Below are 15,795 nucleotides of genomic sequence, written 5' to 3' on the forward strand. Positions count from 1 at the left end.
CCCTGGCATGGCTCAGGCAGCATTGGTATGGGACCCTCACAGTAGCTCCGCATTGGCGGTTGCCACTCCACCCAGACCTGCTCTCTCAGGACCACGACCGCCACCTCCATCCTAACCTAGCAGCTCTTCGCCTCACGGCGTGGCTGCTCAGTGGCTAGGTGGTGAGGAAAGGACATGCTCGGAACAGGTTCAGCATGTCCTTCTCGAATGTAGACGGCCCTCCACTTGCTGCGGTCCCAGTTTTCTAGGTGGGTGGCGGACCAAGGTGTTACCCTGTAGCCGCCCCGAACCAGCTTATTTTGGTTTACCTCCTCCACCTGAAGGCCCAGGGCCTGGCGCCTTCGTCAGTCAGGGTGCACCTGGCAGCCATATTGGCCTTCCGTCCACTGGTGCAAGGGCACACGGTATTTTCCCATGCTATGACTGGCCGGTTCCTTAAGGGTTTGGACCGTCTTTTTTTCCCTTATTTTAGATCCCTGGGTCCGCAGTGGGACCTGAACCTGGTGTTTACCCATCTCACGGGGCCCTCATTTGAGCCACTAGCTACGTGCTTTTGGTCCTGCCTCTCGTGGAAGGTAGCTTTCCTGGTCGTAATCACATCACCCAGGAGGGTCTCGGTGCTCAGGGCCCTAACCTCCAAGCCCCCAAGCACAGTGTTTCATAAGGACACGGTCCAGCTCTGACTGCATCCTGCATTCCTCCCGAAAGTCGTCTCCACCTGTCACATGGGTCGAGACCTTTTTCTGATGGTCCTCTGCCCCAAACCGGACACGGCCAGTGAGGAGTACTGCCTCCAAGCTCGACATGCGATGGGCTCTAGTGTTCTACCTCAAACGGCCTAAGCCATTCAGGAAGTCCTCCCAACTGTTCGTTGCCTTGGCTGAGCCCGAGGGGTCGGTTGATCTCCACTCAGCACCTCTCCAACTGGATCACTTTGTGCATTCATACCTGTTCTGCTCTGGCGGGTATTCCCCCGCCACCAATTGTGAAGATGCACTTGACTTGGGCACAGGCCTCGTTGGCTGCCTTCTTGGCCCACATCCCTGTCCAGGACATTAGCAGGGCCACCACATTGGTCTTTGGTTCACATGTTCACCTCACACTGTGATCATCTCCCAAACCAGGGATGACACCGGGTTCGGCAGGACTGTACTCCGTCCCGAGAACTTGTGGACTCCTACCCACCTCCAACAGATATAGCTTGGAATCACCTATTGTTGAGTACACATGAGCAATCACTCGACAAAGACAGTTTTTCTGAAACTGGTGTTCTTCGAGATATGTTGCTCATGTCTGTTCCACATCCCAGCCTCCTTCCCCTCTGTTGGAGTTGTCTGGCAAGAAAGAACTGAGGATGGGGTGAACGCACAGCTCCCCTTATACTGGGCCATGGAGGCGCCATTCCCAGGGTTGCTGGGGTGCCCCCCCATGGGTACTGCTAGGGGAAAAACTTCCAGCACCGGTGCACGTGGCGAGCATGCACATCTATTGTGGAATAGACATGAGCAACACATCTTGGAGAACACCAATTACAGAAGAGGTAACTGTCTTTTTCTCAACTTGTCCTGTGATGAACACTTCAGTGTGGTCCTGTGTGCTATAAAAATGTCTTCTTTAGAAGTGGGGTGATGGGAAGAAAGGATACCAATCAGATTCTGTAAATCATCCTTGACTGCCCTACCATTTCAATATATAACTCTCTCTGCCTCTGATGCAGGAACTTGACCTTCCAGGAAGTGAGGCATTAAGAAAACAAGCCCCAGACTCCACAAATACCTATGATTCCCTTATGGAACCCTGAAAAGTCACTATGGTACAGCCATTGACCTTTTATGAGAGGACTAGACAGAATTTCCTCTTTGGAGTACCTGGTATTGGCCCTTGCTAGAGGCAAGATGCTGTAATTGGGACTTCTTTGACTCTTATCTAGTATGACAAGTCCTCCATTATTTAGTCCCTCCTTTTCATCTGAAAGAGTCTGCAAAATGACCGACTCATTCACTAAGCCAGTCAGATCACTGACTCCAACCTGAGTCTCCAGTGTGCCAGATTACTGAGCTATTCAGTTTTAGATTACAATATAACTCTTGTTTTTTGTTTCCTTTCTACTCAGGCTGACTTTGCCATCGAGGCACTGGCCAAAGCCACTTACGAACGTATGTTCCGTTGGCTGGTGATGCGCATCAACAAGGCCCTGGATAAGACCAAAAGGCAGGGGGCATCCTTCATTGGAATCCTTGACATTGCCGGCTTTGAGATTTTTGAAGTAAGGAGGTATTCTATTCCTGCATACAATGGAGCATGTTCCTGTGCCCTTGCTCCCTGGCAAAATATCACTGAGGTCTGGGGAGAAACAGATTAGCCCCTTTTTAAGGCTGAACTGGACTTTCTTAGTGGGGAACCTCACTGTCCCACTAACTGAGCAGTTTCTAGGTGTTGTTTCAAAAGGTTACATTCTTTAATATTTTAAATTTGTTGCAAATATTTAAATGACCTAACATTATCTAAAAGTTGTATCTGTTCTGAGGCTCTCCTCCCTTTCTGGAGTGTGCATTGTGGATACTGCAGTAACCGTCTGTATGGTTCTGTGTATCTTGATTTCCTCCCATAGATCAGAATCCAAATGTTAGCTTTATGCTGAAGTTTAATGACTTTTGGTGTGTTTCTTGCAATGTAGAATTTAAGGGCCACTGTCAACTTGAATGTTTTGAAATTGACTAAAAATGTTTTAGAACACTAAAGGAGGGTCTGTTGAAGTTTTTCCGAAAGAGATGCTTTAGGAGTTTTTGGGAAGTTCTATGGTCTGTGTTATACAGGAGGTCAGACTGGATGATTACAGTGATGGGACACAGTAATACCAGGATACAAAATATATCGGAAGGACAGAACAGGTTGTGCTGGTGGGGGAGTGGCATTATATGTGAAAGTGTAGAATCAAATGAAGTAAAAATCTTAAATGAACCAAACTGTGCCATAGAATCTCTATGGATAGTAATTCCATGCTTGACTAATAAGAATATAGCAATAGGGATATACTGTCAACCATCTGACCAGGGTAGTGATAGTGACTGAAATGCTCAGGGAGATTAGACAGACTACAAAAATAAACTCAATAATAATGAGGGATTTCAACTATCCCCATGTTGACCGCGTATATGGCACCTCAGGATGGGATACAGAGATCGTTTCTTGACACCTTAAATAACTGCTTCTTGGAGCAGCTAATGCTGGAACCCATAAGAGGAGATGCAGTTCTTGATTTAGTCCTAAGCAGAGCACAGGATCTGGTCCAAGAGGTGAATATAGCTGAATTGCTTGGCAATAGTGACCATAACATAATAAAATGTAACATCTCGGTGGGGGAGGGAACACCAAAGCAGCTCACCATGGTAGCATTTAATTTCAGAAACAGAACAACACAAAAATGAGGAAGTTAGTTAAACAGAAATTAAAAGGTACAGTGCCAAAAGTGAAATCCCTGTAAGCTGCATGGAAACTTTTTCAGGACACCAAAATAGAGGCTCAATTTAAATGTATACTCCAAATTAAAAAACATAGTAAAAGGACCAAAAAAGTGCCACTATGGCTAAACAACAAAGTAAAAGAGGAGGTTAGAGGCAAAAAAGCATCCTTTAAAAAGTGGAACTTAAATCCTTTTGAGAAAATAGAAAGGAGCATAAACTCTGGCAAGTGATGTGTAAAAATATAATTAGGAAGGTCAAAAATGAATTATAAGAACAGCTAGCCAAAGACTCAAAATAAAAAACCTAGCAAAAATGTAAGTATGCCAGAAGCTGGAAGCCTGCTAAACAACCTGTGGGGCCACTGGACAATCAAGGTGCTAAAGGAGCACTCAAGGAAGATAAGGCCATTTTGGAGGAACTAAATGAATTCTTAGGGAGATTTCCAAACCTGAGCCATTCTTTTTAGTTGACAGATCTGAGGAACTGTCCCAGATTGATGTCATTAGAGGAGGTTTTGGAACAAATTGATAAATTAAATAGTAAATATAAGTCACCAGTATGAGATGGTATTCCCCCAAGAGTTCTGAAGGAACTCAAATGTGAAATTGCAGAACTAACTGTAGTGTATAACCTACAATTTAAATCTGCTTCTGTACCAGATGACTGGAGGGTAGCTAATGAGACACACACACACACACATTTAAAAAGGGCTCTAGAGGTGCTCCTGATAATTACAGGCAGTAAGCTTATCTTCAGTACCAGGCAAATTGGTTGAAACTATAGTAAAAAGCAGAATTATCAGCCACATAAATGAACCAGGTTTGTTGGGAAGGATCAACATGATTTTTGTAAAGGGAAATCATGCTTCATCAATCGAGTAGAATTCTTTGAGAGAATCAACAAACATGTGGACAAGGGTGATCCAGTGGATATAATGTACTTAGTTTTTCAGAAAACCTTTAATGAGGTCCCTCACGAAAGGCTCTTATCCCATGAAAGCTTACTTTGAATAAGAGGGAAGGATCCTCTCATGGATCAATAGCTGAATAAAAGGTAGGAAACAAAGGGTAGGAATAAATGATTAGTTTTCAGAATGGAGAGAGGTAAATAATAATGTTCACCAGGGTTCAACATATTCATAAACAATCTGGAAAAAGGGGTAAACAATGAGGTGGCAAAATTTGCGGATGATACAATACTCCTCAAGATAGTTAAATCCAAAACAGACTATGAAGAGTTACAAAAGGATCTTACAAAGCGAGGTGACTGGGCAACAAAACGGCAGATGCAATTCAGTGTTGATAAATGTAAAGTAATGCATATTGGAAAACATTCCCACTATACATATAAAATGATGAGGTCTAAATTAGCTATTACCACCCAAGAAAGAGATCTTGGAGTCATTGTGGATAGTTATCTGAAAACATCTGCTTAGTGTGCAGCAGCAGTCAAAACTAACAACGTTGGGAATCGTTTGCAAAGGGATAGATAATAAGAGAAAATATATTGCCTCTATAAAAATCCATGGTATGCCCACATCTTGCATACTGCATGCAGATTTGGTCACCCCATCTCAAAAAGGATATATTGGAATTGGGAAGAGTACAGAAAAGGGCAACAAAAATAATTAGGGGTATGGAACAGCTTCCATATGAAGAAAGATTAATAAGACTGAGACTTTTCAGCTTGGAAAAGAGATGGTTGTCAGGAGGGAGAGAATATGATAGAGGTCTGTACGTGACTGGTGCGGAGAAAGTAAATAAGGACATGTTTACTCCTCATAATTTCATTTGATGACTACTAGTTCTTGTGTTAATAGGCAGCAGGTTTAAAACAAAAAATTATTTCTTCACACAACATGCAGTTAACCTGTGGAACTCTTTACCAGAGGATGTTGTGAAGGTCAAGACTATAACAGGGTTCATGAAAACTAGATAAGTTCATGGAGGATAGGTCCATCGATGGCTGTTAGCCAGGATGGGCAGGGATAGTGTCCCTAGCCTCTGTTTGCCAGAAGCTGTGAATAGGCGACAGAGGATGGATTGCTTGATTCCCTGTTCTACCCATTCCCTCTGAAACACCAGGCATTGACCACTGTCAGAAGACAGGATACTGGGTTAGATGGTCTGACCCAGTATAGCGGTTTTATGTCGCTTCTGGCCTTGGATTCTATGAAGTGCTGCTAAAAATATTCTTAGAAGCGAGGGAGAGTGGGTCAGATGCAAACATCAGACATTTTATGGCCTATGTGCATTCCTGTCTATCAACCTGTTCAGCAGCATGCAGGTAAGGTATCCCAACTCCAGAACTTCTTCCTAGGACCTGCGGAAGTCTCTGGAGGTGAAGAATACCCTCTCCCATGCTTCCCCAGGGTTTTCATTGCTCCTTGAGCAAAAACTTGGTGGGGAGGGTCAGGAGAGGAGGGAAGGGTCTAGGCTCCCATTGCTCCCTAGATCTGTTAAGGGAGCTCCCAACTTTGAGGTTTTGGGGAAAAAGGGAGACCTTCCTGGTCCCAGATTGCTGAAGTTTCTTAACACTTCTGCTATATTGTGAAGTGTATAAGTGGTGCTCTTGTACAACTGAAAGTGATTGGCATAGTGCTACCAGATGTACTCCGTACACAGAACATTTTTGTCAAATTCTTCCTTTATAGAAGTGGGAACAGAAAAATAGTGAGTAAATATTCTAACAAAGGTGACCATTCACGTTGTCCCTCTAACTTCTTCCCTTTTTCTCCCTATTAGCTGAACTCATTTGAACAGCTGTGTATTAACTACACAAACGAGAAGTTGCAGCAGCTCTTTAATCATACCATGTTCATTCTGGAACAAGAGGAGTACCAGCGGGAGGGCATAGAATGGAACTTCATTGACTTTGGCCTGGACCTACAGCCCTGCATCGAGCTCATAGAGAAGCCGGTAAAAAAACAATTTGCACACCCTTTCTGAGCAGCAAGGAGAGGCTTCATTATATGCTTTTTGCCTTCTATGCTATCATGGATAGAGCCTCTTGAACAGGTCGGAGACTGGCCTTCCAGTTTCTGCAATCCTTCATCTAAGCAAGTGATTTTACTTAGGCGTGAACATGGGCACTTCTTTCCATCTTTCTTCCAAATAACATACTGCTGATCAGATGTACCAATACCCATTTCTAAATTAATATGCTTTGTAAAATCCCCTGCAGTGATCTTCTGTATTTTAATGTCCTCTGTCTGTGCTTGTAAGGAGAATGGCCAAGTAGCTTTCTTTATTCCATTTAAAAAGCATCCTGTCACCTAAGGCTCCCTAGACAATCCTAGCCTCATATAGGGGTCCTACTAGTGAAAGGAACACTCAGAATCCAACTGGGGAATTACAGGCGATATTCTGTGATGAGCCATTTCTGTATTATTGGGAATCTGATTTTAATACAGCTGCTTTTGGTGGTTGGGTATTTTTCTTTCAAAGTGTTTAAATGTTGGCACTAGCATAGGGCTGATCTGTCTTTATTGAGATGTTCTGGTATATCCCTTGTTTTAGGCGGGGCCCCCTGGTATATTGGCTTTGCTGGATGAAGAATGCTGGTTCCCAAAAGCAACTGACAAAAGTTTTGTGGAAAAGGTGATGCAGGAACAAGGCAACCACTCCAAATTCCAGAAGCCAAAACAGCTGAAAGACAAAGCTGACTTCTGCATTATACACTATGCTGGCAAGGTAAGACTCATGGCTGCTGTGTGGAGTGAATCCAGAACATGCTGCTAGATTCTTCCACAAATCTAACTGGATCTAGCTGTTCTTAGAATTCTGATGCTTCACATGCCAATGAAAGAAGTTTCTATAATTACTCGGGTACCTGACCCAGGTGACCCTACCAAATGCATCCACCTTGTGGGCTAGGAGGACTTGCCTACACCTACTGTTTTGTAAACACTGCTAGACTCAAACTCCAAACTGAGACTGGGGTGACCTAACTCGAATATTTATTCACCAAGAGTCAACAAGTTGAGTGATACTCTGCTGCTGTTGAGTGACACTCCCAAGGTGGTGCATACTGGTATTGCAGCCTGACTCCTAGCTCTTAACAGCACATACTATAGCAACTGTTCAACTGCATTTTGCAGGTGTACTCACTAGATACCTCAGAGCAGGCAGAGTGGGGAATAGAGGGTCAGACCCACAAACAGTGTCTTACCACATGCTTAATGTTGGTTTTTAGACTTGTGCAGGGTCCTACGAGATCCTGCACTTTCGGAAATCCTCTGTCAATTTCTTGGTGATGAACATGATTCTTTCCTTAGGTGGATTACAAAGCAGATGAGTGGCTGATGAAGAACATGGATCCTCTGAACGACAACATTGCTACTCTTCTCCACCAGTCCTCAGACAAGTTTGTGTCTGAGCTGTGGAAAGATGGTATGTGTTTAAAACTCTTTCCTGTTGGCAGTTTTTACTAGAAGAATTGACATTTAACATCATTTGGTATCTGATAAAACTCTCTAACAAGATGTGCTGCTTTTTCCCCCTTTGAATGAGAACAGAGATCAGCATGATCTGGAATTGAGCCCTGCATGGGACTTTTTTTTTTTTTAAATTCTGACCTGCAATATTCCCATCCACTCCTGCAATGTTTCTTGCATTCTTATCCTGCTCCTACCCACAAAAACCTTAGATCCTGCAAGAGACACCAATTCCTCCATGCTACTAAAAACAAAACAAAAAAAGTTGGTTTTTTATTTATTTATTTATTTATTTATATATATATATATATATATATATATATATATATATATATATATTAAAATATGCAATTCAGAGTTTTTACCACTAAAATATCTTGCTTAAACCATGTAAAAATACTTTAACTTCTCTTGTAATTGACAGCAAATTTTTCTATCCCTCTCTTAAATTTAAGTATTAAAACACTTTTTAAAAAAAGAAAAACTTGCTTTACATTGCTGAACTTCTATTTGACACACTGACTAGAGATTTAGTATTTACCATAGTCTTGTCTTTTTGTCTTGTGTGGAGGTGGGCATATATTTTTGGCCCATCCAATTCCGCCTACAACAAAGTGTTTTTACCTGCTCCCACTGTTATGGCAGTGGGTTCTGCGGGACCCAAGGGATCCCAGTCCCACTGCAGGGCTCTAATCCAGAACTTGCTATCCGCTTGCTTTGCTTAGGCGACAATAGTGCACAAGAGAAATATCCCCTCTAGCTGAAATGAGGAGTTGACATTCATTGGCCTATAGCCTGGTGCATGCACTGCAGCTACTCCTCTAACCAAGGAATCCCAGGCTAAAATCCGAATCTACCGGTATGTACCTGGTAGCTACAGCATTCAAACATGACATCTCAGAGGGTGAAACGATATAGTTAATTCTGTCACTAGTATGTTCTTGCTGCAGTGTCATTAGATATTTTACTCTTTCCTCTTTGGATGTGTTTGCTGCTTTTGACTCTTACTGTTACTATCGCTTTTTTCCTTGGGTTTTCTTTGACGTCTCTGTCTGTTGCAGAGATGCAGAACGTTCAGAGAGCCTATTTCTATCAACACTTTCCTATTCTTCATCTAGAACCAGGTGACTGAGAAAACCAGCTGTCGTGTCGTGTGTAACGCATCGTAGAGCCATGCAAGAAATGCTTCCGTTAATTCTTCTGTCCCTTTGCCACTCCTGCTTCTCTTTGTTCAGTCCCTTTGCTTCATGCTAGTAACCCCCATTGGATTTGAAAAAACAAAAAAGCAAAGCTCATACTTTGCAGTGAGATACTTGAAAATGCAGGCACGTCCATATGCTGTCCATGCCACTCCTAAGACCTGCATAGGAAGAGTTAGAAAGGAAACCTAGGAATAGTCAAAAAGCAAACCTTTCCATTATCTGTTTGATTACAGACCCAGTGATGCTGCATTTCAGTGCAGGATTTTGAGGGATGGTTTCTGAAATGGTGCCTATTAAAAACAGAACTTCAGCTGAATAGTACTCCAGTGGAATGATTTGACTTCAGCTGCTAACCATTTGAGAATGACTTAGTCTCTAAGTCTCATGTGACTTGTTCTGCATGGAAAATGGCCTGCCTAGTGAATACTGTACTGCATCAGGCTTGCGGAATTCATTCAAAAATGACAGAATGCAGCTGAGCAGTCCCCATGTACTGTTCCTAGTTGAAGCTTCAGTCTTAAATGATTGTCACTTTTGCTGTTTTCATGTAGACTGTAGGGATCAAGATTTTAAGAGAATTGTTCTAGCCAGAATCTGGGATACTCGTCTGGCTTTTCCTATGATGTCATCCAGAGACACAGCCTTCTTTTCTCCCTAATTAGAAAGATTTGACCCTATTTTTAGCAGCTATTGTAGGGATGGCAGATTGTAATGTTGCCTTAGCTGAATAGCAGATCCTGTCTCTTTGTGGGGTATCTCATCTTACCAACGGCTTTTTTTACCCCAAAGCAAGGCTGTGCTCAAGTTAAATATATTCTCTCCCCTGCCCCCCCCCCCATTGACATGATGATAGTTTAGATGCCAGGCAACAGCTAAGATCAGAGAAGCAATGATGCTACCAAGCCACTGTGATTAGGAAATTTGTTTGTCTTAGTTTTGCAGGCTGTTAGAAATTGGGTAGGAAAGTTGGGAAGATAAGTGCTATAGCTTCTCCTGGCTTCTTCCCCCAAAATGTGGCCAGTATCTATTGATAAAATAGCCCAGTTCAAAAATGGAGAAATTCAGTTAATCTGTGTCTAATGGCTTCAATTCCTTGGAGCAGTGTTTGTGGTACAAAAGGGAGCTGGTAGGACCTCTAACAACTTTTTCCACCAAGCCTGTTGGAAGTGTAGCACACTCTCATATCAAACTTAGTGTACTTGTCCTCTGAAAAATGATTCAAATAATGGCATTATGGTGTTCCAAGTTTGTGGTGTTTCCATTCCATGTTTGCTTAGTTTACTGATTAAGAATGTGGCTTTTCTAACTGCTAGCCCTGCAAGGTCAAGCAGAGTTATTACTGTGCACATAACTGGCTGAACGTGTACCATCATTTGTGTCAGGGTTGCTGGTGGTTGTGTAGGAAGGAAAGACACCAGGTTGAATCTGTTAGAAGTGCCATCTTGTTACTTGGAAGCTAACCAAGCCTGGTATGGAATTTGAGGTAGTGAACACAAAATCCATTATGCCACTTTTTGTTTACTCTTCAGAATACAACTGCTCTTTTTAAACTGCTAGTTGGGTCCATCTCACACAACAATTCATCACTCAGAGACCCAGTAGTGAGCCGCTGCTTTCTTTCCTTCCTGCCCCATTCCTGCACAAATGCTGGACAGGACTTCTACATCTGTGTAGAGAAGAAGCAAAAAGGATCCTGCAGCTCCTCTTATCCTGCTCTGCCCAAATATTCTTTGCAGATGCTCTCCTACCAGACTATAGTGGAAGTTCTAACTCTCTCCCTGTGTTTTCTTTAGTCGATCGTATAGTGGGGCTGGATCAGGTGGCTGGTATGTCAGATACAGCATTGCCAGGAGCCTTTAAAACCAGGAAGGGTATGTTCCGAACAGTGGGACAGCTCTACAAAGAACAGCTAGCCAAGCTGATGGCTACCCTGAGGAACACCAACCCCAACTTTGTCCGCTGCATCATCCCCAACCATGAGAAGAAGGTGAAGAACAATCTCTGGCTGGGCTAGCAAAATACTGGGAGTGAGGGGATGACTGGTAAACCTGCTTGTTGTGAAGGACACAACTATGGCCTTCAATCACTTGCAAGGCTTTGTAGAGGGGTATGAAGAGTTTCCTTCCCTGGTGACTACATTTGTTGCACAGCAGAAGTAGTATCTACTTCTCTGTTACTCTTATCTCAGTCATTTTAATTATAGTCCACTTGTAATACCTGCCTGAAGCTCACAGACGTATGATCTTCTTTCTAGATGGATTTGTAACATTAAATACAAGCCAGGCTGTTTTAGGGCACTAAGAATGAATTCTGTAACTCCCTTAACTTTGGAAGTGGATCTCTGTTTGCCTCTATAGGGCCTTCCTTACGGCTTCCCCTAGAGTGGGCACTTTGAGTTCAAAGAGCAGAGTAGGAGTCCCTCTTTACAGCTCTTGTAAAGTTTTATAACATTGCTAAATGCCTTCCCTCATTAGGCTGGCAAACTGGACCCCCATTTAGTCCTGGATCAGCTCCGCTGTAATGGAGTGCTGGAGGGAATCCGTATCTGCCGACAGGGCTTCCCCAATAGAGTCGTCTTCCAGGAGTTCAGACAAAGGTAAAGTTCTGATCAGAGCATAAAAGCAGCCTCTCAATAATACCAGTTTAAATGTATAGTCAGTATGTAAGTCACTTTGTTTTAATCATAATTTGATTGATTGCTCCTGCTTCAAATGGCAGGGGACTTAAATATCAAAGGCAGTGATGTAGGAGTTCGCCACTTATTGTAATGGGAGCGAGGTCTCTCTAGAGGTTGTAGTAATCTGTTGGATCTGGGCTGCTTTGCTTCTCTCACAACAGCTGTGACTTGTGTGGTAAACCTGTAGTTAGCATGATGGGTAGACCTCAGCCAAGACTGTGGCTTTATCCAAAGTCTTTATCATCTACTGCTAAAGGGCATAAACACTGTATTCTGTAATCCACTAGAGTTACAAACTATATAAATTCATAGTTCCATAGGAATGTTACAGGCATTGTTCTCTCCCAGATTTCTTCATCGGAGTGTCTAGTGCAACTTCTATATCATCTGCTAAACTGGTCTAACACATAGATTGTCCTTGCAGATATGAGATCCTGACGCCAAATTCAATTCCCAAAGGATTCATGGATGGAAAGCAGGCCTGTGTGCTGATGGTAAGACACATCCTAAAGCAGGGGCGGACAAACTTTTTTTTTTTTTTTGGCCGGAGTGCCACATTGGGTTTCGTAAATTGTATGGAGGGCCAATTAGGGGAGGGGGTTATGGCCTATCCCCCATCTCTTATCTGTTCTCCTTCCCCATCTTCTCTGGCGGCCCCTCTGGGATCCCTGCCCCATCCATACACCCCCACTCCTTGTCCCCTGACCGACCCCAGACCCCTGCTGCCCCATCTAAACCCTTCTCTCATTCCTGACAGCCCCCCCAGAATCCCTGCCCCCATTCAACCCCCTATCCACATTCCAGCCCCCCTTTTCCCCTGACCGCACTACCTGGAGCACCAGTGGTTGGCAGCGCTGGAGCCGAGCCATGCCCACGCCACCACCACGCAGCACAGAACACCATGTCAGGCCGGGCTCGGCAGCTGCGCTGCCCCAGGAGCTCGCTGCCCTGATGCTCAGAGCACTGCACCTGTGGTGGAGCGAACAAGCTGAGGCTGCGGGCTAGCCTCTGAGGTCAGGAGCTCGGGGGCTGGGCAGGATGTGATATTTAAGTCCCCCAAATGTGGCCTGTGGGCCATAGTTTGCCCACCTCTGTCCTAAATCCTAATTGTGTGCGTTGGGGCTGAAGAGGAGAGTGAGGGAAGGTCTAAATCAGACCAACCTTCTTTCTCTAGGTGTATTACAGAATACATCCCATGTGCTCACAGACCTAAATTCTCCAACTGGAACATCTGGCCTGTTATAGGGGAGAGCAGCAGAAGACTATAGAAAGTAAAAGCCCCTGTGATTAATGCTGCTGAACCTTCTGCTAGCCAAATGACACATTGGGATTTTTCATGCTGGTGAGCTGAGACTCAGACACATGGCACTTTGTAAGATGGTGGTGGTTCTGGTCTGAGTGAATCATAGATGAGGATTGGAAGGGACCTCAGGAGGTCATCTAGTCCAATCCCCAACTAAAACATCCCAGCCAGCTGGGCCTTAAACCTTTAAGGATGGAGATTCCACCACCTCCCTAGGGAACCCATTTGAGTGCTTCACCACTGTCCTAGTGAAATAGTGTTTCCTAATATCCAACCTAGACCTCCACCACTGATCCTTGTTCTGTCATCTGCCACCACTGAGAACAGCCAAGCTCCATCTCCTTTGGAACTTCCTCTTCAGGTATTTGAAGGCTGCTATCAAATCCCCGCCCTTACTTTTCTGCAGACCAAATAAGCCCCGTTCCCTCAGCCTCTCCTCATAAATCATGTGCCCCAGCAGCCCCCTGATCATTTTCATTGCCCTCCGTTGGACTGTCTCCAATTTCTCCACATCCTTTCTCTAGGGGGAGGACCAAAACTGGATGCAATACTCCAGGTGTGGCCTCAACAGTGCTGAATACAGGGGATTAATCACTTTTCTCAATCTGCTGCCAGTGTTCTGTGTAACCTGGCCCTCGCCAGCCTAGGCCCCAAAAATACCCAGAGACCAACCGAAGTGCAGCACCTGTGTCCTTTTATTTTTGTTTACAAGTATTTACAGAGACCAACACTCTTGGAGACTATAGCTTCCCAGCCAGCCAGGATCTAGAGCCCATGCTCCTCCCTTTCCTGTCTCCCTCCCTTCCTGTCTCTTAGCCAGCTTTATAGGGCAGGCTGGCTTCCCAGGCCTGCAGGTGGATCCCCTTAGGTAATTAGGGCATGGCCCCTCAGCCAGCCTAATTAGTACCCTTCTTCCTCTGAAACAGGGCTAACAGGGTCCTGGCTTATTTCTCTTAGCTAGCTGTGACGATGCGGTTCTGGCGGGTCCCAACTGAGAGTGCCAATTCACGACCAGTTGCTCAAACAGGGCAGTCACAGCCCAAGGCTGGGGCTTTTCCACCTCTAAGGCAAACCAAATCAGCCAGACAAAAATGACTTTGGTTTCACCCCACTGGCTAACCACAAGTCACACAAGCAATTTCCTTAGACACTTCAGTCTCCCAATATCACCACCAGTGCCACCCATCCTGGGGATGAATGGTTATGAAAACCAACACCCCAGTAAAAGGAAAAAGGTTCTCTCGATCCCAAAGGACCAAGCTCCAGACCCAGGTCAATATACACATCAGATCTTACCCACAAATCACGCTGTTGCCAATCCTTTAGAATCTAAAATCTAAAGGTTTATTCATAAAAGGAAAAAGATAGAGATGAGAGCTAGAATTGGTTAAATGAAATCAATTACATACAGTAATGGCAAAGTTCTTAGTTCAGGCTTGTAGCAGTGATGGAGTAAACTGCAGGTTCAAATCAAGTCTCTGGAGTACATCCCCCGCTGGGATGGGTCATCAGTTCCTTGTGTAGAGCTTCAGTTTGTAGCAAAGTCCCTCCAGAGGTAAGAAGCAGGATTGAAGACAAGATGGAGATGAGGCATCAGCCTTATATAGGCACTTCCAGGTGTAAGAACACTTCTTTGTTCTTACTGTGGAAAATTACAGCAAAATGGAGCTTGGAGTCACATGGGCAAGTCCCTGCACACCCTGCTGAGTTACAAGGGTATCTGCCTCCTCTCAATGGGTCAATTGTGTAGCTGATGATCCTTAATGGGCTATCAAGCAGGCTAAGCAGAGCTAACACCAACTTGTCTGGGGTGTTTCCCAGAACCGCAGCACCAATTTGAAATACAGACAGTATACAGCCAATACTTATAACTTCAACTACATAATGATACAGACAGCATAATCATAACCAGTAACCCATAACCTGGTCTTAGACACCTTATATGACCCCCTTTACATCGGATTTGGTGCCACTACAGGACCTTGGTTGCAAACCATGTTCTATATGGTCCCAGTTTATATCAATTACGTCACACCAGCACCCTGTTGTGCCCCTCCCCCAGTAAAAGGTATATGGTCGGGCCGCTTTTGGCCCTTTCGCCTTTTATTTTTACTTCGGGTGGGCCTCTCCGCGGGGAGGTCGTCCACTGGAACCAGTTGAGCCCCAGCTGCCTCCACCAGTGTTCACTCCGTCCCCCACCCACTGAAGGTACACCGTGGAGGCAGAGGCTGCCCCCCTAATTCTGCCTCCGCCTGCAGATCCTCACAGCAATCACATGGCGGGTAGGGTCCCAACCCTTGCTCCTCCTGTTCCTGAGGGACAGGGTCGGGAGTTAGCCTCTCATCCAGCAGGATCTTCCCTGCCTCATTTTTCCCCCACACCTGCATGTGGGTTCGGGGCCTCGTTTGCGGGTGCCATCTCCCTGGGGCCCTCGGCGGGCCTCGCCCTTCACCTGAAGGGCCTGAGCCAGTGAGCTCTCCCAGGCAGTCCTCCCGTGGACCTGCCTGCTTTGGGCTCAGTTGTCTAGGAGTTGGGTGGATCTAGGTCTGTCCCCAATTCCAGCAGCCTCCTGGCTCAGGTAGCATGCCCCCCTGTTGGGGTACCACCTTGCTTCATTCCTGGTAGTGAGCCCCAGTCCCTGCCCACCACCACTGGATACGGTAGCTGCTCCAGGACCCCCCTGTCTGCCCCGCTACCTGCATCCACCCACAAAA

At 45.0% G+C, this 15,795-nt stretch overlaps 1 protein-coding gene across 2 annotated transcripts in view; it reads left to right on the forward strand.

Moving 5' to 3' along the window:
* The window catches only part of MYH9 (myosin heavy chain 9), a 101,996-nt gene that overhangs the window by 64,787 nt on the left and 21,414 nt on the right, over positions 1-15,795 (forward strand). For both annotated transcript variants that reach the window (XM_050926268.1, XM_050926277.1), the window contains exons 12-18: positions 2,114-2,266; positions 6,209-6,382; positions 6,983-7,156; positions 7,741-7,855; positions 10,895-11,088; positions 11,576-11,697; positions 12,203-12,272. In XM_050926268.1, the coding sequence (XP_050782225.1) occupies positions 2,114-2,266; positions 6,209-6,382; positions 6,983-7,156; positions 7,741-7,855; positions 10,895-11,088; positions 11,576-11,697; positions 12,203-12,272 (1,002 nt within the window). The remainder of the gene's footprint in view (positions 1-2,113; positions 2,267-6,208; positions 6,383-6,982; positions 7,157-7,740; positions 7,856-10,894; positions 11,089-11,575; positions 11,698-12,202; positions 12,273-15,795) is intronic.

Source organism: Gopherus flavomarginatus, chromosome 1, assembly GCF_025201925.1.
Source record: "Gopherus flavomarginatus isolate rGopFla2 chromosome 1, rGopFla2.mat.asm, whole genome shotgun sequence".
NCBI classification, from domain to species: Eukaryota; Metazoa; Chordata; order Testudines; family Testudinidae; genus Gopherus; species Gopherus flavomarginatus.